We start from the raw sequence: 26,725 nt of genomic DNA, 5'->3' as shown, positions 1-26,725 counted from the left end.
GTAAGGCCCAATAAGTAATAGTAAATATGAGGTCCTCAAATCTGAAGTTTGACGAGGAGTTCCATGAGAAGAGAGTAACCCTAGTAGCCGGCAGCAGCAGACGCACACACAGAACAGAGAGGAAAAGCCAAAGATGGTACTCATCGTCTTCTCGATCTCTCTTTGTTTTCCTCATCTTTGATTTACAGCAAAGATCGTGAATTGATGTGAGCTTCTTCATTGTTGTGCTGTGTTGCAGACTTTCAAGCGCAGGAACGGTGGAAGGAACAAGCACAACAGAGGTCACGTCAACCCAATCAGATGCTCCAACTGTGGCAAATGTTGCCCCAAGGTACTCTCTTCCTCCACCTCTGCTTCTCAATCATCTCCAGTTATTTATATAAGCAAAGTTTGATTTTGATCTTGTGGGTTTGGATAGGACAAGGCCATTAAGAGGTTCATCGTGAGGAACATTGTGGAACAGGCTGCTATCAGAGATGTTCAGGAAGCCAGTGTCTACGATGGTATTCATTTCATTTCTCTCTTTGTTTTTTGTTTTGTTATGAAGTTTGGATTTTTCGACTATTGGAATTGAAATGTCCTGAGATTTATGCAACTTTTATGTAATCGTAGGATACACATTGCCAAAGCTGTATGCAAAGACACAATACTGTGTCTCATGTGCTATCCACTCTCATGTCGTTAGAGTTCGTTCCCGCACCAACCGTAGGGTTCGTACTCCTCCTCCCCGTTTTGTCAGACGCAAGGTAATCCCTCTCTCTTTCTCAACTCAATGACCCTTGATCGATTTAAGACCCATTTCTCAATCTTTAAATCAGCTTGCTTGCTTCATTTGTGTTTAGATATGAAAGATGCAACTTGTTTCTGAATACTAGTATCTCACTTAAATACGTAAGATTAGTTTGAAGTAAATCTGGTTACTAAGACATGTACAAAAATGTAGTTTGAATTTTGCATAACCAAGTTTTGTAGATGTGCGGTTAGATCATCTTAAGATTCTTGTTGCCATGTGATTTATATACTAAGTTGTTTCAAAATAACTTTCATGAAGTTGAATTTTGAGGTCAATTAAGCTTGCTACTATTTCCTTCACTTAATCCTTAACGGTACTGCTGTCGGTGAGACTATTCTGTTCTATCTTTTTTTTTTTGTTGAAATGGTTTGCTCTTCTAAGATTTTACTGAATGATTTTCCACATTATGATCGTCAGGATGATGCTCCTAAGCCTGGACAGCCAGGACAGGCCCCTCGTCCAGCTGGACCTGGAGCTCCAGCTGCACCCCGTGTCTGAAGCCTGCAAGCAGCTTTCTCTCTTGTTTTTTATGTTCTAGCGACGTTTTTGAGGATGTTTCTCTCTGGTTCAAATTATATTACTATGTGGATCTTGAGTTCTGTCAAACTATTTCATTAGTTGATTCAACTTTGCTTTTGGCATCTTTATATCCAGTTCTGCAATCTGCTGTTTTAGTTTAACTAGATGCTTATGTATGTTTTAATAGAATGGTTCGTTTGCAATTCAGCGTCCTAAAAAACCTAGTGGATTCTTAACTTGACAATTGAGAATGTATACAGTGAACAATGTAGTAAATCTTCCTGCGACATTTGTGGTGGAAGCTTGTTGTTCAACTGTTAAGTTTCCTCTGCGTGATAAAAAAAAAGTCAGGGCTAAATGAAAGTCTCATTAGTTTTGAGGTTAAACCTACTTATAGGCCTTATAGCCTAGTTATGGGCCTATTCTATCGGATATGCGGCCCAGGCCTAACCCGCGAAATCTTCATATTGTTGACTAGAAAAAGAAAAAAATCCAAAATAAAACGTATTTCACAATTCACATATATACGTTACACATATTTTGGAAATGTTTCTAGGACATTTTCTGTTCCGAAAATGTTAGGTGATCCCCTACTTTTAAAAAAGGTAGCATAGCTTAATTTCACGACGATTTCAATATTTAAGGTATGCTATCTAGCCTTTTGTGTTTATAGGGAAAAAAAAATATAAAAGTTATTGGGAAATCTATAATGTTTTAAACATAGTGTCAATTAGCGCTTACCAATTTTTTTTAGAACTCTCAAGCAACTAACATAATGTCACTGGATTTGGGGTATTAAGTTTTTGATTTGGAGATTGAGGAGGAAAACCTAAATCTCAAACTTCTTTTTTTTTTATTTGATTCAGATTTTTTGGATTTTTGACTTTTGACTTTTTGCCGCGTAATTTTGAAAATCTATGTAACATTAAGTTGTCCATTTTAAATTTTAATATAATTGATAATAATGTTTTTTGGTAAAGTTAGTGTGTGTTTAAAAGTAAACTAACGGTTTTTTTAATTGACTAAAATCTAAAGATTATAAACTTCTATTTTCTTAACTTTATTGTCAGACGTTTTTTTTCTTCTTAATGTTAACTTTTGTTTACGCCGGTAATTTTAAAAATTAGTTAAGCTTTAATGATTATGTTTACTCGTAAGACTAGCGTGTGTCTAAAGTAAGCTAACGGTTTTTTAACAAACTAAAACATTAAAATTTCAAAACTTTTTTCTTCAAAAAGTCGTTGAACCGTTTTATTTAACGTTAACTTTTTACGCACGTAATTTTAAAATTCAATTTATCCACTTAAAATTTTTAATAATGTTTTTTTTCGCAGTAGAACTAGCGTATGTATAAAGTAAGCTAACGAAATTTTTTGAAAATGCTATTAAAAAATTTCAGTTTAAAATATTTGGAAAACAAAGACTGGTTTTTAAACAAAAAACAATGTTGGATCTCATAAACTTTTTCTAAAATACATTTGGCTTGAAGAAAAAGAAAAGTGATGTATCTTAGGCTAGAATACGTATAATCCAACACTAAATCTCATTTGCCCAATGGTCTAAACATCGTAGATATCAATTTTGTCGTTTCCTTTCTTTTAGCTTTTTTGTGTTTACTTTCTTATTTTTCTTTTGTCTTCTTACTTACAACTCCAGAGGAAGACGACGACAGCGAAGAAAAAAACGCCTTCTTTTCTTTTCTCTGGCTGTAATTTTGTGAGGGCGATTATTTATACATATGGTAAAGAAATAAAAATTGCAAATTTATTAGTTTTTCAGTCATTATATTAAATTCTGTATGACTGAAATGTGTAGGAACCTTCCATAAATTTTCATTGACTTCTATATTTCCCGGTGATCGTTTCATTTTCATTCTCTTCTCTCCCTCTCCTCTCCTCTCCTCTCCTCTCCTTCTCTTGTTTATACGCTTAAGCTGCGTTTTTCTCCGCCGGTGTTCCAGTGAGTCTTTTTTTTCTCTTCTTTTCTTTCCTCTTCAGCTCTTTTACTATTGATCTAACACTGTCAAGCTAATCACCATTGGTTCGATTAGGATTTGGTGAAATGGTTTTTGCTTAAATCCCTTTTCTCGATTCTCTGTTTTCATTTTGGCCTTTATTCTTTTGCTTTCTTGTGAGTTTTGATGAGTTGCTGCGTTTGATGATTTAAAGGCCAAAGCTTTTTCTCTTCACGCGTCAAAATTTCACTTTTTTTGGGTCTGTGATACAAATGCTAGTAATTACATTCATATAACCCTAACATCGTTCACAAGTGTTGATCTTCGGCTCAGTTTTTTGTTTTCATCATTTGAGGTTGTAGATTTTTGGGTTTCTATTTTACAGGATGAGTTGAAGCCACTTGGGTGCTCGCGGATTTGCTCAAAGGAACCTTCTTGACACTTGGACTAAAAGCACAGGTACTTTTCCGATAGATACAACTCAAATATATTTTCTACATTTTACGAGGTTGACAAGGTTTTTTTGTTTCTTCTTTTTGAGTTTAGAAAAATATATATATATATATATATATATATACCGAAAGCTTTAGTTTTGGTGTTGCAATCATTGTTGGGCAAAAGCGAGAGGATCAGAATCTTTTAGTCAAATTCTTTTTGGGTATTTTAAAGTTTCAGTTTTTATTCTTTGGTTGGGTTTAGCTTTGACGAAGCTAAGGCAGTAGGGATACCTAACCTGGCATTTACTAATCCATTTATCATTGACATGCTCTGTTTTCATTTTCTTTTCTTGCTTAGAATGTAATTTATTCTCTGGATTCTCTTGAATTGTTTTGAAGCTATCATTGGTGAAATTGAGAAATCTAATACAAGATTTTGTTCTTTCACTCATCATCTCTGGTGATTTAATTTGTATGGCCTATCAATTTCTACTTTCTCATATTGTATGGCCTATTAATTTCCATTTTCTCTTCATTCCTTTGGTTGGAGTTGTTGTTGTCCTTGAGGAGTGTATTGATTTCATGTTATATTAAAGCCATGTTTTTTCTCTCTGTTTTGTGGTTTGTACTTTGTAGATGTTTGGATATGTCATTCTCATACAAGTAAACTCGTTGGGGTGATTATCAATCTGAAGTTAGTTTGGAGTTTTTTTTGTTCAAATGGCTGATATTCAAGAGAGGTTCTCAGTCTCTTCGTCTTCATCCTCGTCATCAGCGTCTCTACCGCGATCAACAGTGCCTATAGATGAAGAAGTGTGGATGATTGCTGAGGAAAGGGTTCAGGAGATATTATGTGTCATACAACCAATCTATCTTTCAGACAGAAGTAGGAATGAGATCATCGATTATTTCCAGACTCTTATCAAGGATCGTTTTGGAATTGAGGTTAGCACTTTTATGTCCTCGTGGAAATTTTATTTGATGAGCTTACCATCAGTCTCCACTTCTTATGAATATTGTATCAGATGATGTCTAGTTGCGATGTTACATAAGAAGATGTGACCCGTATGAATTCGTTAGAACGCTTAAAGTTCTATTGCTATATGATTAGCTTGAGAGTCAGGACTATTAATTTTCTTGCATATGATCTGTCTGTTCCTTTTTTAACTCAATCAAAATGTAGTTTTAATGCTGTATTGTATTTACCAGGTCTTTTTATTTGGTTCCGTGCCGCTAAAAACCTATCTCCCAGATGGAGATATTGATCTGACAGTCCTAACTCCTCATGATAAGGAGGAGGACTTTGCCAAAGCATTGTGTAGTATGCTTAGAACTGAAGGGGGAGATTCCCGTTTCCAAGTAACTGGTGTTCAGTATATCCCAGCGCAGGTTTGCTTGGTTCCTTCTTTGTTTCAAATTATGCGTTTCAAGAATAAAAAATTTCATGCTTATGCTGAATTCCGCACAATTGACATTTTTTTTTTTATGGCAGGTCAAGGTCATCAAATGCAATATCAGGAACATTGCTGTGGATATCTCCTTTAATCAAATGGCGGGACTGTGCGCTTTATGTTTTCTGGAGCAGGTAAATACTTAATAGCTTCGGCTTATAAGCTATAATAGCTCATCCATCATCTATCCTTAACTGGTTTGGTAAATCTCTGATTTTTGTTGCTTTGTTAGGTTGACCAAACTCTTGGAAGAGACCATCTGTTCAAACGTAGCATCATTTTGGTTAAGGCCTGGTGCTATTATGAAAGCCGTCTTCTCGGTGCCAACACTGGATTGATCTCAACATATGCATTGGCAGTACTCGTCTTGTACATCATCAACATGTCATATTCATCATTGTCTGGCCCTTTAGCAGTAAGAATTTTAAATCTGAGCTTATTTGGGAAATGCTTCCAGTATTAACAGCTTAAACCTATAATTATCAGGTACTGTACAAGTTCTTGGATTACTATGCATCATTTGATTGGAAAAATTACTGTATCACGGTCACTGGTCCGGTCCCGATATCATCTCTTCCAGATTTTAAGGGTAATGACGCTGAGATTACAATTCTTTTCTGTTTTCCCCTAAATTTTGAAAAAAATAATCTTTTGTTGTTTCCTTCAGAAACCGGAGATCATGAAGTAGTCCTAAATGAGAAGTTCTTCAGAGAATGCGTGGAGTCATATTCGGTTCAAACTAAAGTTGTCGAAGCCAACACGCAATATTTTCCTGTAAAATCTTTCAACATAATGGATCCTCTGAAACGCAGTAACAACCTTGGACGTAGTGTGACATCAGGTACTTCATTGACCAGAGATTTCTATGCCACAAGACCAAAACAAAGCTCATGATTGGTCTCTCAAGTAATATTTTCTAACTATTGTGCAATTTTGTTAGGAAATATGCCACGTCTAAGACATGCTTTTTCTCTGGGAGTTCAAAAGCTTAGAAAAGTACTTACAGTACCTGGAGAATCCGTGGGTTGGGAACTGGAGAAGTTCTTTGCGAATTCACTGGATAGGAACGGTAAGGGACAGAGACAAGACGCAGAAGAACCTATTTACGCTTTTGGGACTGGAAGAGCAGAGTTGTCTGATCTCAGAGGAGATTTTGAAGGAAACTTCAGAAGTCTTGTATACGGGAAGTGGTTTCACGGTGAGACAACTCAGCATAGCTGGATCCCCCAGGGTCAAGAAACGAGTTCTTGGGACAATGTCCAATGGTATGTGACGGGGGAAAATAATGATTTATATTGGAGTAATGAAGATGGATCAAACTCGATGCAGAACATGCGGAAATCAAGAGGAACGGGCACTTACATTCCTGAAATGGTAAATTCACTGTTTACTCTTTAACTTGTGTTCCTATTTTTGGATACAATTTGTTTCTGGATTGTATGATCCATCGTTATTTGTTTTTTTTTTTTTTGCAGAGTCAACAATCCTACACTGATAGGTTCAGTAGCAACCCAGGCACAGTGAACTCAGCATATCAGACTCAACAATCTTACACTGACAGGTTCAATGGCACAGTGAACTCAGCATCTCAGACTCAACAATCTTACCTAGGCAGGTTCAGTGGCACAGTGAACTCAGCATCTCAGACTCAACAATCTTACACAGGCAGGTTGAGTGGCACAGTGAACTCAGCATCTCAGACTCAACAATCTTACACAGGCAGGTTCAATGGCACAGTGAACTCAGCATCTCAGACTCAACAATCTTACACAGGCAGGTTCAATGGCACAGTGAACTCAGCATCTCAGAATCAACAATCTTACACAGGCAGGTTCAATGGCACAGTGAACTCAGCATCTCAGAATCAACAATCTTACACAGGCAGGTTCAGTGGCACAGTGAACTCAGCATCTCAGACTCAACTGTACAAACAGAATCCTTGAATTGGTCCGTTTGCTAAAACCTTTTTCATCATAACTCCCTAGGCTTTTTGTCTCACATAGCTACCAACAGCAAACTATGGCAAAGAGTTTTTCTATTTTCTAATTTTTTTTTTAATGGTGGTAAATGGGAAAGTCCCAGACTTTGAAGCAGATGCTTCATTTTAGGATTCATTAGGATTTTAATTCTGTTGACCCGTAACTCATTCTGAGGTCTCTCTTAATTCGTTGAACAGAAAGATGATAAATCTGATTAGCTCTTTACAGATTCTTGATGATCATTTACATATCTAAATTTATATATGTAGGATTATTAATTACAATGCCATGACGCTGTCTTAGAAGCAACTTGAGTTTGATTACTGATAGAGAAGTTAGTTGTTGTTGCTATCACTTGTTAGTGGAGTTGAGAGGGCCCGACCTACCTGAGATCTTTTTATCCATATTGAGATATATCCTATGTGATTGTGATGACGATGTACTTCCAAAGCATTACGTCATCTCTCTCGTATCTCAAAATTATTAATCATCTTGCGTAACATCTCTCTTGTGTTATGTATAGAGCGATCCTCTAGGAAAAGATCTGCCGATAAGTTTAATAGTTACGTCAGTGATTAGGTTCATTAGAGATAGATCTTAGCAAGATCGAATATAAAGTTATAACGATAATTTTGGTTGTTGGCTTATTCAAGGCTTCAAGCTAAGTGGCATATAAACTAAATTTTTTTTCTGTGAGTCGGTGGTTCACATTTGCTAATTTTCTAACTTGCCTTTCTCTGATCCCAATGAGTAAACTTGCCATACGTGTCTATTTTTCGACAAATCAGTAACTTGTATAAATGCACTTGTAAGAGAGACATGATCATTTCAAGATAAGCAAACGTAATTATTCACTTCTTCTGTGCTAGAATAATGTTGTTGTATGTCGTTTATTATTATTAATATAAATACTTGTAATTAATTATATACTAGTACAAAACATAGTATGATAATGATAGTATAATATTTAAAATACACGTACGAGGTTCGAACCCTCACGCTTTTATTTAAAGATGGGACAATTTTATAAAAGAGTTTCCCGCTATTCGACCTACCTGACTATATAAGCTCAAATCAAATTATTCTTGCAAATCAGTTCCTCTTACGCTTTTTAAGTTCTTTTAAGAAACTTACCTCATAACTTGGTTTAGATTATAGTCTTCCATCTCGCTTCGGTTACAAATCCAAAATCAATTGCGTGAATCTATTGCAAGTGTTACAATGTCTGATAGATATTGTATCTTTTTAGTCCTCCAATCCTCTATTGTGCGAAAGCAAACATAAGAGGATGACTTAGGAGAAAATACTATATTTTACCAAAATTAGAATAGTAAGAAAGAAGAGAGAAATGAGAAAGAATCCAACGTCTCTAATTAATGTGTTCCCTAACTATAAACTTTTGTGGTCAATCCATCTTTTGAAAAGTTTTTTACTCTAGATTTTTATTTAGGTTACCAGATTGTTAAAATCTTATATATCAATTTTCCAACAACCATACGACTTGACAAAGAACAAAGCATGCAATGATGGATCATTACGATAACTACATATATAAAGATAACATAAATATATCGAAGAAAAGAAGAAAAAAAGTAAGAAGTTGCCATGTTATAAACCCATCATGACCATTGTTTGCCAATTTCAACAAAGTTGGCCCTCCAAATTTAATAATGCAATGCTTCTTTTCTTACATATAATTATTTATATATATGTATGATCTCTCTATTATCAACAACAACACTACATTCTCTTCTTGACCCTAAAGAGACGAGAAGAAGGAAGAAACAGTTATCTTATTTTTCACCTTTTAAATTTGATTGTATTCTTAAAGATAGTAGAATAAATGGAAGCAATGAAGATTAAGTTTCACGCTTTATTACTCTCGTTCTTACTTATCTCCGGAGTCCCTTCAATTCTTGGGTTAAGTATGAGGTTGAGAGGCACTACAAGATCGGAGCCGGAGGCATTTCACGGTGGAGATTTCGCGGAAGTGAAGATCAGGAAGTTGATGATGGTCACAAACTTGGAAGTTGATTATTCAAGTGACTATTATGATGGCGGATCATCATCATCGTCAGCAACATCATCACCATCACCACCAGTGCCTGATTATGATGATATCTATAGAAGGCAAGGTGATGTCCCAAGCCCTGCTATAGGCCACTGATCATACATGTCATGCGTATATTTACACACACATATTACACATTCTGTGTTTATATATTTTCATACATACATGTGTTGTTAATTACTATACCTTTTTTTTTTGTCCTAAATAAGAGGTGTCTCTACATACATATATATGTTGTTGCTTTTTCCTTGTTTCTGATATCTTTTATTTGTTCAGAAAAATAACTGGTGCTCTTATTTCCTATTGAATTGTCTCATTTCCTCGTGTTGAGATGGGATCTTTTCATATATGTAATAAAACTTCTTAGATAAAACTGCATTTGTCCGTTGTAAAAATGATCTGTGAATTAAAAAATTAGTAAGAGTATTTCTTCTTTTATAAACAAGAACAGTATTTTAACCACAATACTGTGATATAAAACAAGGTCCATAATCAAAGTTTATGATTATATTTTTTTTTAATATGTGGGATATTTAACTTATACCTGAGAATCTTGTGGCATAATCTCAAGTTTCCAAAAACATTAGTAAAGAAATATACTTATGATAAGGAAAAAAAACACAAAAACATTCGGTCAGGTGGTGGCAAAAGGAACATTCTGTCGGTTATACAGTCTTCGACCATTTACCCAAAGCAACTTGTAATTTAAAAATTCCTAGTAAATAAAAACGAAAACAATACGAGTTTTGCCTTAATTAGTGGCCGTTAACAAAGCCTTAAAAAAAGTATTTATCGTTCACATGGGACATCATGTTATGTTGTGTTATATATATGCTTTATATATATATTGTTCGGACTTAGTCCCTAGCTAATTTATTTTTCTAGATTCGGATAGCATGTAAATGTGAGTTAATGAGTAAACACACATCATCCCATCTTCAATCAAGAAATGCAATTATCTCCAAAGGAAACTTTACTTACCACCACTAATCTATCATGCATGATGCCTCACTTGGTTATATTTGCAAAGCTTGATTAGTAAAATAGATATCTCCTATACGAATGAACTTTGTTTCTCATAATTTGCCGCCGATTGCCAAGAACAATATTAGAAAAGAAAAGAAAAAACGTATGGGAAGACGAGATGTCCAATCCTAGACTATGTAATCTGTATGCGGTTAAAAGGAAAAAAGAACAATGGATTTGTATAAAAACTCAGGAAACAGTGTTCCAAGCAAAAATCTTGATGACCAAAAGAGTCTCGTATCAATCAAAGTCTTCGGTCTTCCACATATAGAAAAGAATGTAGAAAACAAAATAGTATCGTTCACATTTGATTGATACATAAACCAAGCTGAAAAAGACAGCATTCCCCAAATCACGTATAGAATCTTTACATAATTATAAAAATATCAATGTTAAGTGTGATTTGTCGTCATGCAACGCATGCATATAATATAGTAAAATACATTATTTGATTTGATAATATGTGCCTTTATACATGCATTGAATCAATCCACACCGACCAATCTCCGAATCATATAATTTATAAAGATTGTTGTGAAGAGGAAGCTGAATTGGTTTTTGGAATACGATTCCGATCCGGGATTTAGAATTGTTCGACTACAATAATGTCAAAGTGGGATATAGAAAGACTATTAAAACAAAATAGTATCACTTTCATCTCTGGAGTAGCAAGAAAAATAATAATGTATAAAGGTTGAAAATGAAGTTGCGCAAGAGAAAGAAACATGTAAAAGAGGAGTGAAAGAGAAAGAAGCATAAAAGAAGGAAATAGCAAAAAAAGAGCACCAATCAATCACTTCAAATTCCATTATTTGAATACCAATTTTTCTTATATTTATATATTTGTAAAAATTACGATATAAGAAAGTATTATAAAATAGTTGAAACTTTTATTTTTTATAACAAAAATATTAAAAATGTCATTAAACCATTCTTTTAATTTATAACTGTAAATACATATATTTATATTTTCATTGAATGATTGTATATCCTAATATTTCCATTTACTATTATTTATCATCTAGTTTTTTTTTTCTTTGTGTTTTTTTTTGGTAATTGGGGATAAAATCTAGTTATTCACCATATAATAGGGAAAAACATTATTACATACATGGGCAATCTACCAGCATTTAAAAAGTAATTACTAATTAGTAATATAAAATCTATATAATAAGGTAAACTGTTTAATATCTTTTTATTACTAGTGACTATTCATAGAATCAAATCGAGTTATTTACACCTTTAACAAAACAATTGCTCTTGTTGGTGCAGCTGTTAAAAGTTAAAACTAAAACAACTGAAAAAGAAACATTTTCGAATTTGCAACCATAAATAAAATAAAAAAAGGTTTCAAAGAGTGTGGAAGTTGGTGTGGCGATTGACCAGATTTTAAGGCTGAGCTTATATACTTCGGAGCTCCATCAATGGCGCAAATTCTGTTAGTAAGTAAAGAATTAAAACTTTTAAATTTTTTATTTTTCTTCTTTATTCTTTTAGATGTAACTGTCGGGAAGCACTCACGTGTTTCTGTCTCTTCACCTGTAAATATTCTCGCCACGTTTGCCGAGAAAACGCGAAGAAATGGTAAAGAACGGGGAAATATAAAAATATGTTTTTTTTTTGTTTTTTTGGTTTTAACATAGAGGAAGCATGTGGAGGCTAATGGGTTTCTTATCTTCTTCTTCATCTCTTCTTCTAAGCTTTCTTTTGTCTTCAATATCTTAAATATATTCAATGATAAGCAGATCATCTCTTTCGATTCACGTCACCACCACACCCAGAAATTTTAATTATTTCTCTAAGTGGGAAAAACACAGTTGGCGTTGTGTGACACTTAAATGTGCAAACATTTTTAATTAAAAAGAAGAAAAAGCTAATAATTGAGTATCTCCATTTATGGCTAAAAGCTTAACACTTTTCAAGTCAATTCATTTCTCTTGACATCTTTTACAATCCTGGCTGGTGCTGGTGCTGGTGCTGGTGGGTACTTCTTCTTCTTCTAGAGATTTCATTTTAGGGTTTTTTTTTTGATGTTTTCTCTGGGTTTATCTACAAGTTTAGGCATGTGCGTGAATGTGGCCTACCTTTGTTTTCTTCTCTCTTATTTGGAAACAAAGTTGAGTTGTCGTATTTATTGTTAACTTTGGAGGTTTCACTGTTTATTAGACGAGACCTTTCAATTGCTTCTGCCTAATTTACCCAATTCATAAATCTATCTTCTTTTTTCCAGGTTCTTCTTATTTCTAGCTTGTTAGGCTGTGAAGGTTTTTAGATTAAAGCCATGGATCTCAATCTCGGGAAATGCTGTGGTTCTCGTTCTTCTAAGGTTTGTCTCTTATTAGATTTGTTCAATTTCGGAGCTTTTCTGAGATTGGGATTTGATGTGTTTACATACAATTATGCAGAAGGAATCATGGAGGTCGGTTTTGCTTCTTGCTTATCAGAGTCTTGGTGTTGTCTATGGTGACTTGAGTATCTCTCCGCTTTATGTCTTTAAGAGCACTTTTGCTGAAGACATTCAACATTCTGAGACCAATGAAGAGATCTACGGTGTTATGTCTTTTGTTTTCTGGACTCTCACTTTGGTTCCTTTGCTTAAGTATGTCTTCATTGTCCTCCGGGCTGATGATAACGGAGAAGGTGAGGAGAGAAGAGACTCTCTCACTCCAGATTATCATCTGTTTGCTGCGTTTGCTTATGTCGTATTCTATTTTTCACAGGTGGAACTTTTGCTTTGTATTCACTGATCTGTCGTCATGTCAAAGTTAGCCTCCTTCCAAACCGACAAGTTTCTGATGAGGCACTATCCACTTATAAGCTTGAGCATCCACCGGAGAAGAACCATGATTCCTGTGTCAAAAGATATCTGGAGAAGCACAAGTGGTTACACACTGCTTTGCTGCTTCTGGTCCTTCTTGGAACTTGTATGGTTATTGGAGATGGACTTCTCACTCCAGCTATCTCCGGTATGTTTTCTTTTCTGTTTGTTGATGATATCTTAGTGTCTAACTGCTGGTTTAAAGAGGTTCTTATCTTTTCTTTTTGTTGTATGTAGTTTTCTCTGCTGTGTCAGGTCTTGAGCTGAATATGTCCAAAGAACATCACCAATGTAAGTACAACACAGAAGGCTGGTTTGATGTTAGTTGTTGCTGCGTGAGTTCCGATGAATGATGGCTTCCTTTTGTTGATCAAAACGTGCAGATGCAGTGATACCTATAACCTGCTTCATATTAGTCTGTCTGTTCTCGCTACAGCATTTTGGGACACATCGTGTTGGGTTTGTTTTCGCGCCTATTGTCCTGACTTGGTTGCTCTGTATAAGCGGTATTGGCCTGTACAATATAATTCAGTGGAATCCTCATATATACAAAGCTCTCTCTCCTACATACATGTTCATGTTCTTGAGGAAGACTAGAGTAAGTGGATGGATGTCTCTAGGCGGGATCTTGTTGTGCATAACTGGTGAGTTGCAGGATATTTATATTGTTAATGTCACGACAAAATTGTCAGTATTTTAACTCGTTAAATCTTTGTTTTAGGTGCTGAGGCCATGTTTGCTGATCTTGGTCACTTCAATTATGCAGCAATTCAGGCATGTTTAAACTTAGCTTGGATGCTTTACATACTGTTAGATATCTCCATGGGTTTTAATAATTCTTTGTTTTGTTATCTGTAGATTGCGTTTACCTTCCTGGTTTATCCGGCTCTTATATTGGCATACATGGGGCAAGCTGCTTACTTATCCCGGCATCACCATTCTGCTCATGCAATTGGGTTTTACGTCTCTGTGCCAGGTGAGTAGTTTTCTTTACTTCAAGAACTGAAATTATAGTTGGTGCGGACCATTGATACTATAATCTGATTGATTGCTTATTAGAATCCTTGGTTTTGAACAGAATGTTTGCACTGGCCTGTGCTTGCGGTAGCGATACTTGCTTCTGTTGTGGGAAGCCAAGCGATCATCAGCGGGACTTTTTCAATTATAAACCAAAGCCAGTCTCTTGGATGCTTTCCTCGAGTAAAAGTCATTCACACCTCGGATAAGATGCATGGTCAAATTTACATACCAGAGATTAACTGGATGCTCATGGTTCTCTGCATCGCTGTTACTATCGGGTTTAGAGATGTAAAACACCTGGGAAATGCATCAGGTACAAGATTCTTTTATCAGTGCATGAAATTTGGATTCTTTAACTTTGAGATTAAATTTTTATGCCTTTGTGGTTGGTTACAGGTCTGGCTGTAATGGCGGTAATGCTAGTGACGACATGTCTTACCTCATTGGTCATTGTTCTTTGCTGGCACAAGCCTCCAATTCTAGCCCTCACGTTTCTTCTCTTTTTTGGTTCGATTGAACTTCTCTACTTCTCGGCCTCACTTACCAAATTCCGCGAAGGCGCTTGGCTTCCAATCCTCTTATCCTTATTTTTCATGATCATCATGTTTGTTTGGCATTACACCACCATAAAGAAATACGAGTTTGATCTTCAGAACAAAGTCTCGCTCGATTGGCTTCTCGCGTTAGGTCCAAGCCTTGGAATTTCCCGAGTTCCAGGTATCGGTCTAGTCTTCACAGATTTAACCTCTGGAATCCCTGCCAATTTCTCCCGGTTTGTCACCAACCTACCTGCTTTCCACCGTGTCCTCGTCTTTGTCTGTGTGAAATCTGTCCCAGTCCCATTCGTTCCACCTGCTGAGAGATACCTTGTGGGCCGTGTGGGTCCTGTTGACCACCGCTCTTACCGCTGCATCGTGCGGTATGGATACCGTGATGTCCATCAAGACGTGGACTCGTTCGAAACAGAGCTGGTGAGCAAGCTTGCGGATTTCATCCGTTACGACTGGCACAAAAGAACACAACAACAAGAGGACGACACCGCCCGCTCTGTCCATTCCAACGAATCCTCGAGCGAGTCGAGACTGGCCGTGATTGGAACAGTGGCTTACGAGATCGAAGACAATCTCCAACCAGAGAGCGTCTCAATAGGATTCTCCACAGTGGAAAGCATGGAAGACGTAATAGAAATGGCGGAAGCAGTGCCAACAACCACCATAAGACGGGTGAGATTTGCGGTCCCAGAAGACAGTTACGAGGATGAAGGGTCGTCAGCGTCTGTGGAAGCAGAGGGGGAGCTGAGAAGTGAGCTGAGGGATTTGCTGGCGGCGCAGGAGGCGGGAACGGCGTTTATATTGGGACATTCACACGTGAAAGCGAAACAAGGATCATCGGTGATGAAGAGGTTGGCAGTTAATTTCGGTTACAATTTCTTGAGAAGGAACTGTAGAGGACCTGACGTGGCGCTTAAGGTCCCGCCCGTTTCTCTTTTAGAAGTCGGCATGGTTTATGTCATCTGAATTATTAATTACATACATAAAAACTTCATTCCTCTGTTGTAAATTCGTGATGGTGTAGCGTTGTTCTTTAGATCCATCTCTGTGTTTTTGACTTTTTGACTTTTTGACAAATCTAAAGAAAGACCAAGATGGTCATATTTACTTATATTAGCGTTATACATCATCCATTGTCCTATCACATAATACGACCGCGTATAGAGATGGTGCCAAAACGGTGCGTTTGGAGAATGGTCATGGATCATGGCGGGAAAAACCTATCAGATATGGCGGGAAAGGCCCAACTATAGACTTCGCCACCCCTTTGATTGAGCAAAGACTCCATTTTTTCTTCTGTAACCCTCTCACCGATTAACTTCATAGAGAGATTTTTGGCAAAAAAGTAAGAAATCAAAGCTAGGTTGAGAGATATGGGAGGGCCGGCGTATGATTGTCTGACTAACCCTCTAGGAGCTGTACGGTTCTCCTTCGTAAATGCTCTGTCTTCCGGCTATGATCCGGCGTCGTCAGTCGGGAAAGACTGGGGCGTCTTGGATCTGTTCCGTCACTACTTCTCCGATGAATCTGCTATATCCCAGGTTCTCTTTTCTCTTTAATCTTACTCTGTTTCCGAATTCGCTATGTTTTTTGGTTTTTGGGTTTAGGGTAATCGAGTATTAATTTATTGTGTATTTGGTTCATTACTACCCAATTCGTGTTTTCAATCTCCAGCATATAAAAGTTGATTTTGTTTTCATCTAATTTGGTACTGTTTCTGACTAAATCAGCTTCTTTTAGGTTTTAGTCTATCCATAGATTGTTTAATTTGGGGTTTAGAATGATCTGTTCCTCATATTTTTTTCTGAATTAACAAATATTTTATTTTTGTTTTGTCTATTGTAGGTTCCAATTCTTGATTCGTCAAGTATCAATTGGGTGCAGCCCAATACACTTGTTCGGTTTCGTGGAATGATACAGGACATGCTTGGAAATGAATTCTATGCTGGTGCTTACAAGGTATGAATATATGAATATCACTTTGCTTTTGATAATTTCTACTAAGGAAATTTCTCAATAATCGTTCTTTTTATTATTATGTGAAGGATGGTTCAACATGGAGAACAAATAAGTACTGTGATGTCTCACAGTTTCCTGAGGGTTCTTCCACTGAAATGCAAGTTTGGGAGCGTCGCTTACTTTACTGTATTCCTGTATGTTTACTCTAATGCTGCACCTTCGTTTTTGTTGTTGCTGTTGTTGGGCTGTCATAGATGTTTAAGCATAATAACACTTGATCGCAATGTTTAGGTTCCAGGGCAAAACCAATGGACTGAATGTCCTTCTCAAGAGCTGAAGAATCGGTTTTTGGATCTAACTGGCCAAAACAGGGAAAAGCGTGTGAGGGTGGATGAAGAAATGACTGATTCCTTAGAGTCCAGTGTAAGTAACTTAGTTTCTCATTTTGCCTTCATCTGAAACTGGTCTTGCTGTAGCAATATCTATTGGAGTTGTTGGTCAATAACTAATTTTAGTCACCATTGCAGACTTTAGAAGCTGGGATTAATGGCTCTCCTTTCAAGAAAATGGTAAGGATCTCTAGTCTCTCAAGTCTTTACTTATTTACGAGTTTAACATGGTAAAAGACAATCAAGTTGTGGAAAGAACCATGAAGTAGATAACTTTTCCTTACTGTTACTGGCAAGAATCATGAGACATTGAGATATTGGCTGATGGGCGATTTCAAATTTGTATCGTTTTTGTGTTTGTCAGAAAGTGGGGGAAGCTACCTCATCAGCTTCAGAATCTCAGGTTCCACAAATTTCTGGTATTCCGCCTGCGACAAGTACAGATGCTCTAACTTGTCTTGTGAAGGTAAATATATGGCTGTTTTCATTGTATTATCTGTTAACATGGTCACGCCCAATCTAAAGAGATTAATTGTTGACCCAATTCTTATGTGGCCACACAGATCTATGATTCTCCAGAGTCAGAACTGAAGCTAAATGATGTGGTTGAATTTCTTGGAGTGTTGACCTTCGATCCAATTGCTATGATGGATACAGATTCACTTGATGTAATCTCTGATGATCTCTCTGAAGCTGAATCTGTTCAGATGCCCTCTCGAAAGGTTCCACGCCTCCATTGTCTTGTCCACAGGAAGCTTGAAACACAACATTTCCTGCATGGTTCTTCGTTATTACCAGAGGCAAGTACCATTAGTTGATCTTATACCTAGTCTTGTTCTGAAATTTGTGTCCTGAATCTCTTGTTACTTTTTGATTTGGCAGCCCAAGTCTCCCCAAATATTTAAAGAGATAAGAGAGAGTTTGATGAAGTACCTTTCCGGTCTACTAGGGAATGATCACATTGCCGCACAGTTCCTGTTATTGCATCTCTTGTCGAAGGTGATAATTTAGTTAAAAACGGATCACAAATTTTTCATTCAGCTTTTCCTGTTGATCTGTTGTATTATTGTCACTAAGATGTTTTCCTCCATTACAGGTGCATGGAAGAGTCGATAATGTTGCTGTTGGGAAGCTTTCACTTAATCTTATACACCTTAATAAAGAAAGCATGTCTGTCTTTGGTACCCGGCTCGGTGATGCCCTCAAAAGCCTCCTACCATTCACACAATCTATACCACTTACTATTGAGTATCTGAACACTGCTTCCCTTGGTCCTAAGAAAGACTATGGACTCAACAGGTAAGAATCCATCTTCACTATCTTAACAAGTGTTTTCAATAATTCTTATCTTGAGAAACCTTCAAGCATATGGTTTCTATGACTCAGATTGATGCCTGGAGTTCTACAAATTGCTGATGGTACGCACTTGATATTGGACGAAACAGAGTTACAAGCAGGCACATTGAACTCTGTTGGAGTTGAAAATGCAAATCTGCTTAAAAACCTCTTGGAATGTCAGAAGGTAAATCAGTGTTATGATTCACTTTTATTAGATCCAAATATAAACATGGAATCTGTTGCTATTTCAGGTGGAGTATGATTTCCAATATTATAAAATGGAAATGGCCACTGATGTTCAAATGCTCATCTTCTCTGAGGGGAAATCAAACATAATGCCCGCTGATTTGGTTCTACCTTTTCAACCTTCCCAAGTGAACCAATTGGAAGTCATCACACCAGAAACAGCAGAAGCTTGGAGGTGTTACTTAGCTACTTGCAAATCGTTATCTCACTCCATTGGGCAAGAGTTACAGCAGGTTTGTATATATCTATGGCAGTAATGTTAGAACCTGGTGTTTCCAAAGAAATCCATTGTTTTCAGACTTTTGAGTCCATACTTTAATTATTTTCTGCAAAATTTCTTTGCAGGTGGTGGAGAAAGATTTGGTTGCAGCAAGACAAACGGATCGTAGTTTAGGCAGCCAAGACTTGAGCAGGTACTAAATGTATCCTTTGTGTTTACTATAATCAAATATACACAACTTTCAATTTGGGTTTCTGTTTCTGCAGGTTGTTGACTATGGCTCGCATGATTTCTGTGAGTTATGGTGAGACCACACTTTCACTAGAGCACTGGCAAATGGTGTTGGAACTAGAAAGACTTAGAAAGGAGAGGCTCAAGTAAACCTGCCGAATCGAGAAGATAGACTATGGTTTCGAGATTGTTTGGTTAATGTTGTAATTTTCTCTAAGTTACCTGATTAAGAAGAACGATCGTTTCCTATCTATTTATTGAGAGATTCAGTGTTTGTGCTTTTGTTTAATCTGGAAAATGTTTAAAATACAAATAGATTCAGATTCACTAGAACTCAATGATCCTACATGGTATCCACCACTTTTGAATATTTTTGATAAAGTAGATAGTTTCTCTTAGCAGGTTAGGTAGGTTCACAATGTTAGACGCAAATAAGAAAACTTAGTTGGTCGCAGATATGTAGTAATTTAATAAACGGATTTGAACTTTAGTAGTACCAAAATTGGAATTACTCAGATAAAACATGAAGTATTGGATTAAGAACATGCACACTGTCACACAAAAGTACCAAAGAGTAAAACTAAGGACTTCTGTCGTGCAAAGCAAGTAAATAAAACAAACTTAACTCTTCAATAAGATAATATTTCCTTCTCCGTCGAATGTAAACTGCAACCACCAGATGGAACATGAACGTCTCAGTGAAAATGTAGAGTTTGCTCTCGATCGCAGTCATCTCGCATCTCTCACGACTCTCTCGTTTGTTTGAATTGAAAGAACAAAGAGAGAGAGAGATTTGACATATCAAACAATAGGAAGAAGATCAAGGATCAGGTCGAGATAAGCTTCGAGACACTTGGAATCAAGGACCCCTTTTCGTCTTCTGTGGTTGGCGATGGAAGGCTTCCTGTAATGAAGGGATGGTTCAAGAGCTCAGCAGCAGTGAGCCTGCGTGGATGCATGTCTAGGCACCGACTCACGAAATCTCTAGCCTCCGGAGAGATATCTCGACCACGCAACTTCCACTCGTAGAATTCATCAAATATCTCCTGGATAGGTATTGCTCCTAACATCTCATAAACCACACACCCCAGAGCATATATATCAAGTCCCGGCTCGATGACCAGTCCGTTTGGCGCAAAAGACTCTGGTGGCAGATACTTAGCCGTACCAATGGACACGAAATCATATTCGGAATCAGGTTCCTTGGATGAACCGAAATCAGCAAGCTTGAGATCCCACAGCTCTCCAGGAGTTGTGGAAGTGAAGAAGAGAACGTTGGATGGCTTAAGGTTGCAGTGAACGTAACCATGGGAGTGAAGAGCCACGAGTCCTTCTAGGATCATACGAGCCGCACGTTGGACCAGGGTCTCAGGTATCTTCCGTGACTCCCTGCGAAAACCGTATATAAGCTGATGGAGATTACCTTGGGAGGCGTACTCCATATAGATCATGTAGCATTCGTAGGGTTTGGTTCGTAAGTGAAGATATTTTGAGGCATCGACGATGCGAGGATGATCTCGGAAACGATGCATGATCCTAAGCTCCTTCTCGAGAATCTTTTTGAGGTGCATCGGCGATGACTTCTTTGCGCAAACTCGGGAGTCTGTCTCCCTCTCCAGAGAGACGCGACCAAACCTACCGTGACCAAGAAAAGAGACGGTCTTCGATGAAGACTCGTCCACAATACAATCATCATCTCTGCAAAGTTGCTCCATCATCAGAGTAAAAGCTTTTACGTATTCGATACTCTTTAGGGTTATTTGTGATCAGAGTAACTAATGTAATGTTTGATAGATCATCACTCGTTATTGATATCTATTTATACGAGTTAAGACATCTTTCCTTTTCCAATACGAAATCATATTTACACGCTTAAAGTAAAGTAAATCAATTTTAATGTTTAATATTATCTAATGCTATGATCCAAAATTAGCTTAAAATATTGAAATAAATTATTAAGATCTTTATTTAGAGACAATTATAAATACCTTTAGTAAAATTTTAATATACATATATTCACTTTTGTTTTTTCAATTTGATCACCAAGTTTTGTAATTAATACATGGCTCCAACATCCCCATTTTCTTATTAATTTCCTATTTCCGTCTCTGGTAAAAAGTCACAGTTTCCATTTTCTAAAAGTAATTTTTTTACATATAAACAAAACAAAATAAGTTTTTTTTCCCTCCCAAAAAAAAAAAGAAGTAATTAATTATTTTCTTTTTCCTATATAAAAAAAAAGTAATCACTTCCATCTTTAATTTCCTTTTCCTTTTTGCTAACAAAATCTAACAGTGATATTTGATGTATGTTGTTTAGTACAAAAGTCCTGCAAAAATATGATCAAAAATTTAGGGATGTAGGTGCAAAAGTTTCTTTATTACAAAATCTAACCATAACAAATCACAAGGTGCTCGGAAGGTGCTCGGAAGAGCAACCTCATTGATGAGATTTAAATGATATCTTAGATAATTAATCATTTAATTAAAAAGCAAAAACAAGGTTAATTAGCAAGATATGATATCTTGCATAAGATATAAAACTACTCCTAAGATACTATAAGATATAAAACTACTCCACTAATTAAATTAATTAATAAACTACTCCTAGCTAATGCTCTGTACATTTCCTTTGGTTTGTTTACACCACACGTTGAACAACTTTGGAAGACAATAGCCTAGATATAATGAGACAAGCGCCTGATATGTGTATCCATTGCACGTTAATCACTATTCTCGTCCAAGTAGTTTACAAACAAAAATTATAGTTAAAATATATATTTTAAAAATTACATATCTCAAATGCGAAAAAAAAGACGATGAAAGCCGAAGTGAAGAACAAAGCATAATCTTCACTCTTTCTCTTAATATCTAAGTCCTTTTGCAACTTCAAAGAAGTGTGCAACGTTCTCTTCAGGGGTTCCAACTTTAATACCATGCCCCAAGTTGAGAATGTGTTTATCTCTCCCAGCTTTCTTCACAGTATCATGAATCCGGCTTGTGATAAATTCTTTCGATCCAAATAGAACTCCCGGATCCACGTTTCCTTGAACCGCTATGTCTCTTCCTAGCCGGTCTCTTCCTTCAGCCATGTCCACAGTCCAGTCCAAGCTCACAACATCCACACCGGTCCGAGCCAGTCTCTCTAGCAGACCTCCTGATCCACTCGCATACAGTATGAGAGGCAGGTTTGGGTGAGTTTGTTTAACAGCATCCACAATCTGTTTAAGATAAGGTAAGCTAAACTCCTCAAAATCCACCGGGCTAAGCTCGGTAGCCCAGGAGTCAAATATCTGCACGGCTTGAGCTCCGCTATCTGCTTGATAACGTATGTACGTGATCATCGAGGTTGTGAACTTCTTGAGCAAAGCATGTAGAACCTGAGGAAAAAAGAAAAGTTTCAATCTCTGATATACTTACCAAATTGCCCAGTTCTACACTTGCTTTATAATCTTTAAAAACTCACCTTGGGTTGAGAAAAAGCTAATCTTTTTATCTGTGTGAAATTCTTAGATGAGCCACCTTCGATTACATACGAAGAGAGAGTAAATGGAGCTCCAACAAAACCCAGAACAGCGGATTCATTTCCCACCTGAAACAAAACATACTCTTTAGTTTAAGAGCATTTGTGGCTTCAGCCTTCAATAATCACTATTAGTACCTCATTTCTTAATCTTTTGAGTGCTTCTCCAACATATGGAACAGATTCCTCTGGTATGAACTCTCTAACTTGAGCAACGTCAGCAGCTGATTGCGGCGGGTTGAAGATGATAGGACCTTTTCCTTTAACAATGTCGAAAGGTATGTTCATTCCAGACAATGGAGTGAGAATGTCTGAGAACAAAATCACCTTTTCATACATTTTGAAAGAACAGACATGTCAACTTGAGAGATCATATAAAGTAAAACTCCAAATTAAATGGACAAAGAGAAGAAGAACTAACTCACCCCATCTGGCTTAAACACCTTCCATGGCTGCAGAGAAATTTCCACCACAAGATCTGCATTCTCTGATCTATCTCTGAAAGAAGGATATTTCTCACAGAGAGTTTGATAACTCTGTTCATCGAATTAATCAACACTCAGGACACACACAACTTCGAAAAGGAAAATTACATTATGAGTTCGTAAACAAATTAAATAGAAGAAAGCTTGCCTTCATGTACCTCCCAGCTTGCCTCATAAGCCAAACCGGAGGTCTATCAACAACTTCACCTTTAGCAGCTCTCAGAAGAAGAGGCTCGCTGGTTGCCGAGAGTTTAGGCTCGGTTACAGTTGTTCCTACGCAAAGAATTTGAACTCCAGTAAACATACAGACTAAGACGATATTACACAATCCATAAGCTTCTGCTCATTCCATGATCAGACTCAAAATAAGCGAAACCAATACAATAGCAGAATTCCAATTCTTGTATCAAGCAATATACTTTACTTCGAAAAAGCACGAGAGGATCATACAGTTAAAACAAGGAAGCACCACTGTATCAGCTTCTGCAGAACAAACTCCATATCCTAAAGTTCAACTAGATTACTATTGAAACCATCTATTAAATGCACAATAGAGTAACCAAAACACTCAATTCAATTACTACACGAAAGACCCAATTCGCTTTCCAATTAGTCGAAAGAGAAAAAGTTTGTGTAAAATTTCGTAACTTTACAAGTGCCCAGATATTAAGTCACCAAAAACTTCATCACAATGAATCAAAATTGAGGGTTAGAAATAAGTACCCTCGACAGAACAACGAATTAACCGAGAAGACTTGGGAGACGAGAGAGATTTTATGGGAGAGATGGAGAGAAGAGTAGAAGACGAAAGAGATGAAGTAGAGACTTGGAGGATTGACATTTTTTCAGATCTTTGAGAAAAACTCAAAGAAGGCTTCTTTCTAGCGCGAGGTCAAGGTGTTGTCTCTGCTTTGAGATCTTAGCATTTCTTCTCTTTCAACGTCTTGCACGAAGAAGATAGAAAAGTTTGATGATAAGAGATCTGCTGACGTGGATCAACATTGCCTAATCAGCTACTATGTCTGCCACGTCATTGTTTGGTTTATTTTAGTCATCTTGGTTAAATGTGGTCCGGTTTCATTGTTAATATATGAGAGATGAGAATATGATTATCACACTATCACTTACTCCAAAGTTAAATTTTATATTTCAACAAGATTTTGATTAGACTCAAAGCATTATGTTTTATTCAAAGACTAAAAAATGTATATTTATTGGTTGGAAAGCAAAAATTAAAAAAAAAAACAGGTAAAAGCAATCACACCACATCAAACCAGAATAAACACCAATTACAAACAAAATAATAAGGGATAAAAATAGAAATAGTGGAAGGTGTTCCTGTTCAAATGCTTGTTTTTTTCTTGTTCTGCTTATGCAATGGAAGTGTAATGTGTATGAAACCAAACTTTCTCCTCTGTGTGACGTACTGTTTCTCTTCATGCACCTCCTCTTTCTCCGCTCGTGTCGAAAACTTTACATCTTGCTTCAACTCCTTCAACATTTGGCTCAAATTCGCATTCCGCCTCGGGAGTTGCCCTTCAAGGCTCTGCCTCTCAGGAACAACAACATCTTCCTTTGGAACTTGCTTACGCCTTAGAACATCGCGCATTGAGACATTAGACTTTAACACAGGCTTTGGTAGATTGTCAAGTGGCTCATGGTGCTTGTTCAAATGGCTGAAGAAGGAACGTCTTGTATGATTCAAAGGTGTTCTGTTACCGGCTTTGGATGAGTCTTTTGTCCACCCGCGGAAAGCATTTTCAGCTGCAAGTTGCTTCACATTAGCAATCTCTACTCTGTTTAACGCAGCTTCTAAAGCTTGTTTACTTTGTTTGACTCCTTCAGTAGCTTCCTCAAGCTTCTTTAAAATTCCTCTGCTTGAGCTATTATCTGTGGGGTAGTCATTATCGATCCTTAATCCTCTCGGTGTTACAGGAGATCTTGGAGGCTCTGGGAAGCAAAATTCCGAGTCATCATCCTGGCTGTCATCGTTGGATGATAACATTGTTATTTCAGCTAGAGCGAGTGCTTCAGCTGCTCTTGCAGCTTCCTCCATTTTTCTAGCAGCAACTAGTCTCATCTCTGCAGTTCTCAGAGAGTTCTTGTTCTGCAGGTTTAAACCCGGTTCATCGGTTACAGAAACCATCTTAACCTGTTCCCTAAGTGGTTCATCTGGAACCTGTGGTTTTACCTTGATCCGACTCAGCTCCTCAGCTAGAGATAGCGGTCCTCCAAACCCATACGTTAGCTTTGCCCGTGTCTTGTCAAGGAAATCTTTTTCTTCTTTCATTTTCTTATTCAGAGTCTCGACGGAGGATTGGATCACTACAAGATCATTCATGGTTTTACCAAGATTCATCTTGGCTTGCTTCAACTCGATAAGGATCAAATCAGGAGATGACATGGGATTGTGATGGCAATGTTCATCATTCATCTCTTTGATATCTGAACCGAGATGTTCAGTACATCTAAGAGCTTCTTGCTGAAGCTGCCGCTTCAAGTCTTCAACAATCCTTTTTGTTGATCCAAGTGCTTCTAAAACATCCAGAGTTTCCAGCTCTTTCACAATCAGATCCTTCTCAAGCTCCGCTGCATGCTCTTCCATTCTCTTTATGTCAAATTCTCCATTCTGAACATTGACAAACTAACAAATTAGAAAATCATATCTAAACTCTTAATCCAACTGCAAAGACAATTAATCACAGAACAACGATCTGCTGCTTCGAACATCTAAATCAGTGTATCAAAACTTACTGATGATATTAGGGGTAGAAGAAAGAAACAATCTACACGACATTGATGTTATTAAACGTCTATGACTTCCAAATGTAGAATTCCACTCAGTTTCACCTCAATTTTGAAACTCTAATTAATTTCAATAACAAAACGAAACTCAATTGCATAGAAGAAACGAAATGCAACTCAGTTTCAATTTTCAAAAACAAGTGAAGAACAATGGACAATGGTCACCACCAAAAGATCAAACTTTAGAAAACAATGTCACCAATAGAAGAAAATTGAACTGATCGGGCATTAGAAGAAAAATTGAGAAAGAAGAAAACTTACGAAACTGTCTTCGAGCTTGAAAGGAACCCAAGAGCCACGACCACCGAAGCGGGTGACCGCCTCCTGAACGGACCCGAACGGAGGAGAAGTATCGATTTCAGCTCTCAGACCAACTCTCCTAATCCCATTAGAAACACCAACCGGATCAACAGAGAACCCGGGTTGGATCATCAGCTCACGGATCCCAGGCGTACCCGGAACAACCTCAGCCACAGGATAATTCTGATGCTGCTCCTCTGCCATCGCCATTGGCCACCACAACAAAGAAGTAAGAATTGTTGTGGTAAAGGATTTAAAGAGAAGGCCTTTACAGTAACCATAATTAATGAAATTAGAGAAAGAAAAAAAGCAAAAGGAGATGAGAAAAAGCAAAAGAGCTTTTGAAGAAGGTGTCGATATGATTGTGCTTTCTCGTTACTGAGTCACAACTCACAACACCCCCACTCGGAGAGTGTAACAAGAGAGAGAGGCAAAGATCATAAACGGGATGATTACGTGGCGAGCTCTTATTGTGTCGTATAACAAAGTTCACGTGAGAACGGTTGTACAGGATGGTTGACTGGGTTACTTAAAAATTTGGGCCGTTGATTGCGGAGGCAAAAGAAAAGGGAAAAAAAAAAGATATTGGGAATTGCAGTATCCATCCTCTG

At 37.2% G+C, this 26,725-nt stretch overlaps 8 protein-coding genes across 14 annotated transcripts; 5 read left to right on the top strand and 3 right to left on the bottom strand.

Annotated features, from left to right (window-relative positions):
• The first annotated feature begins 31 nt into the window (after window positions 1–31).
• LOC17890313 (40S ribosomal protein S26-1) lies at window positions 32–1,472 on the top strand. Its single transcript, XM_006295152.2, has 5 exons — window positions 32–136; window positions 239–331; window positions 419–503; window positions 613–746; window positions 1,211–1,472. The coding sequence occupies exons 1-5, from the start codon at window positions 134–136 to the stop codon at window positions 1,289–1,291; spliced, it is 396 nt and encodes a 131-aa protein (XP_006295214.1). The 5' UTR covers window positions 32–133; the 3' UTR covers window positions 1,292–1,472.
• Window positions 1,473–3,062: 1,590 nt separating this feature from the next.
• On the top strand, window positions 3,063–7,362 carry LOC17890507. Of its 4 annotated transcripts, none has more exons than XM_023785189.1 (11): window positions 3,063–3,271; window positions 3,652–3,725; window positions 4,340–4,648; window positions 4,913–5,092; window positions 5,196–5,288; window positions 5,387–5,569; window positions 5,641–5,743; window positions 5,822–5,995; window positions 6,095–6,528; window positions 6,630–6,715; window positions 6,878–7,362. In XM_023785189.1, exons 3-11 carry the CDS (start codon window positions 4,424–4,426, stop codon window positions 7,095–7,097), a joined length of 1,698 nt encoding a protein of 565 aa, XP_023640957.1. In that variant the 5' UTR covers window positions 3,063–3,271; window positions 3,652–3,725; window positions 4,340–4,423; the 3' UTR covers window positions 7,098–7,362. The 4 variants fall into 4 exon arrangements, with proteins under 4 accessions (XP_023640957.1, XP_023640956.1, XP_006293844.1 ...); XM_023785188.1 differs by having other exon boundaries at window positions 6,630–6,985; window positions 7,040–7,362; XM_006293782.2 differs by having other exon boundaries at window positions 6,630–7,362.
• Window positions 7,363–8,860: 1,498 nt separating this feature from the next.
• LOC17889778 (precursor of CEP15) lies at window positions 8,861–9,599 on the top strand. The gene has a single exon (XM_006295226.2). It carries the CDS (start codon window positions 8,977–8,979, stop codon window positions 9,298–9,300), a length of 324 nt encoding a protein of 107 aa, XP_006295288.1. The 5' UTR covers window positions 8,861–8,976; the 3' UTR covers window positions 9,301–9,599.
• Window positions 9,600–11,858: 2,259 nt separating this feature from the next.
• LOC17889603 (potassium transporter 2) lies at window positions 11,859–15,730 on the top strand. 4 transcript variants are annotated; one of them, XM_006295483.2, is made up of 10 exons: window positions 11,859–12,210; window positions 12,461–12,556; window positions 12,636–12,870; window positions 12,951–13,196; window positions 13,286–13,339; window positions 13,432–13,692; window positions 13,770–13,822; window positions 13,907–14,024; window positions 14,127–14,381; window positions 14,465–15,730. In XM_006295483.2, exons 2-10 carry the CDS (start codon window positions 12,512–12,514, stop codon window positions 15,583–15,585), a joined length of 2,388 nt encoding a protein of 795 aa, XP_006295545.1. In that variant the 5' UTR covers window positions 11,859–12,210; window positions 12,461–12,511; the 3' UTR covers window positions 15,586–15,730. The 4 variants fall into 4 exon arrangements, with proteins under 4 accessions (XP_006295545.1, XP_023639855.1, XP_023639856.1 ...); XM_023784087.1 differs by having other exon boundaries at window positions 12,188–12,198; XM_023784088.1 differs by having other exon boundaries at window positions 12,188–12,204.
• A 171-nt stretch (window positions 15,731–15,901) lies between these two features.
• LOC17888741 (mini-chromosome maintenance complex-binding protein) lies at window positions 15,902–19,335 on the top strand. The gene is made up of 13 exons (XM_006293824.2): window positions 15,902–16,160; window positions 16,465–16,578; window positions 16,665–16,772; window positions 16,870–17,001; window positions 17,106–17,147; window positions 17,332–17,433; window positions 17,531–17,767; window positions 17,850–17,966; window positions 18,064–18,266; window positions 18,354–18,489; window positions 18,557–18,784; window positions 18,897–18,964; window positions 19,038–19,335. The coding sequence occupies exons 1-13, from the start codon at window positions 15,993–15,995 to the stop codon at window positions 19,150–19,152; spliced, it is 1,770 nt and encodes a 589-aa protein (XP_006293886.1). The 5' UTR covers window positions 15,902–15,992; the 3' UTR covers window positions 19,153–19,335.
• A 494-nt stretch (window positions 19,336–19,829) lies between these two features.
• Window positions 19,830–20,742, bottom strand: LOC17890032 (aurora kinase A). The gene has a single exon (XM_006296092.2). It carries the CDS (start codon window positions 20,718–20,720, stop codon window positions 19,830–19,832), a length of 891 nt encoding a protein of 296 aa, XP_006296154.2. The 5' UTR covers window positions 20,721–20,742.
• Window positions 20,743–21,682: 940 nt separating this feature from the next.
• Window positions 21,683–23,953, bottom strand: LOC17889606 (uroporphyrinogen decarboxylase 2, chloroplastic). Its single transcript, XM_006294295.2, has 6 exons — window positions 23,733–23,953; window positions 23,158–23,282; window positions 22,950–23,060; window positions 22,663–22,851; window positions 22,468–22,593; window positions 21,683–22,381 (listed from the first exon to the last, which is right to left on the bottom strand). Exons 1-6 carry the CDS (start codon window positions 23,848–23,850, stop codon window positions 21,866–21,868), a joined length of 1,185 nt encoding a protein of 394 aa, XP_006294357.1. The 5' UTR covers window positions 23,851–23,953; the 3' UTR covers window positions 21,683–21,865.
• A 220-nt stretch (window positions 23,954–24,173) lies between these two features.
• On the bottom strand, window positions 24,174–26,479 carry LOC17889468 (WEB family protein At2g40480). The gene is made up of 2 exons (XM_023784914.1): window positions 26,076–26,479; window positions 24,174–25,638 (listed from the first exon to the last, which is right to left on the bottom strand). Exons 1-2 carry the CDS (start codon window positions 26,322–26,324, stop codon window positions 24,352–24,354), a joined length of 1,536 nt encoding a protein of 511 aa, XP_023640682.1. The 5' UTR covers window positions 26,325–26,479; the 3' UTR covers window positions 24,174–24,351.
• Window positions 26,480–26,725: the final 246 nt, after the last annotated feature.

This window comes from Capsella rubella, unplaced genomic scaffold (assembly GCF_000375325.1).
Source record: "Capsella rubella cultivar Monte Gargano unplaced genomic scaffold, Caprub1_0 scaffold_4, whole genome shotgun sequence".
In the NCBI taxonomy this organism is placed as follows: domain Eukaryota; kingdom Viridiplantae; phylum Streptophyta; class Magnoliopsida; order Brassicales; family Brassicaceae; genus Capsella; species Capsella rubella.
Note: the sequence above shows the minus strand (reverse complement) of the source record. Positions and strands in the feature narration are given on the sequence as shown.

Bases quoted from the DNA above. Each gene is read 5' to 3' on its own strand.
- LOC17888741 (XM_006293824.2), top strand. From the start codon at position 15,993: ATGGGAGGGCCGGCGTATGATTGTCTGACTAACCCTCTAGGAGCTGTA. The intron at 17,768-17,849 runs GCAAGTACCATT...TTGATTTGGCAG, and splicing joins GTTCTTCGTTATTACCAGAG to CCCAAGTCTCCCCAAATATT. The intron at 18,785-18,896 runs GTTTGTATATAT...ATTTCTTTGCAG, and splicing joins TTGGGCAAGAGTTACAGCAG to GTGGTGGAGAAAGATTTGGT.
- LOC17889603 (XM_006295483.2), top strand. From the start codon at position 12,512: ATGGATCTCAATCTCGGGAAATGCTGTGGTTCTCGTTCTTCTAAG. The intron at 13,340-13,431 runs GTAAGTACAACA...CAAAACGTGCAG, and splicing joins GTCCAAAGAACATCACCAAT to ATGCAGTGATACCTATAACC. The intron at 13,693-13,769 runs GTGAGTTGCAGG...TCTTTGTTTTAG, and splicing joins GATCTTGTTGTGCATAACTG to GTGCTGAGGCCATGTTTGCT.
- LOC17889468 (XM_023784914.1), bottom strand. From the start codon at position 26,324: ATGGCGATGGCAGAGGAGCAGCATCAGAATTATCCTGTGGCTGAGGTT. The intron at 25,639-26,075 runs GTAAGTTTTCTT...GTCAATGTTCAG, and splicing joins TCAAGCTCGAAGACAGTTTC to AATGGAGAATTTGACATAAA.
- LOC17889606 (XM_006294295.2), bottom strand. From the start codon at position 23,850: ATGTCAATCCTCCAAGTCTCTACTTCATCTCTTTCGTCTTCTACTCTT. The intron at 23,283-23,732 runs GTACTTATTTCT...TTCTTTGCGTAG, and splicing joins AATTCGTTGTTCTGTCGAGG to GAACAACTGTAACCGAGCCT. The intron at 22,594-22,662 runs GTACTAATAGTG...GTTTTGTTTCAG, and splicing joins TCAAAAGATTAAGAAATGAG to GTGGGAAATGAATCCGCTGT.
- LOC17890507 (XM_006293782.2), top strand. From the start codon at position 4,424: ATGGCTGATATTCAAGAGAGGTTCTCAGTCTCTTCGTCTTCATCCTCG. The intron at 5,093-5,195 runs GTTTGCTTGGTT...TTTTTATGGCAG, and splicing joins TTCAGTATATCCCAGCGCAG to GTCAAGGTCATCAAATGCAA. The intron at 5,289-5,386 runs GTAAATACTTAA...TTGCTTTGTTAG, and splicing joins CTTTATGTTTTCTGGAGCAG to GTTGACCAAACTCTTGGAAG.
- LOC17890313 (XM_006295152.2), top strand. The intron at 332-418 runs GTACTCTCTTCC...GGGTTTGGATAG, and splicing joins GTGGCAAATGTTGCCCCAAG to GACAAGGCCATTAAGAGGTT. The intron at 504-612 runs GTATTCATTTCA...ATGTAATCGTAG, and splicing joins GGAAGCCAGTGTCTACGATG to GATACACATTGCCAAAGCTG.
- LOC17890032 (XM_006296092.2), bottom strand. From the start codon at position 20,720: ATGATGGAGCAACTTTGCAGAGATGATGATTGTATTGTGGACGAGTCT.
- LOC17889778 (XM_006295226.2), top strand. From the start codon at position 8,977: ATGGAAGCAATGAAGATTAAGTTTCACGCTTTATTACTCTCGTTCTTA.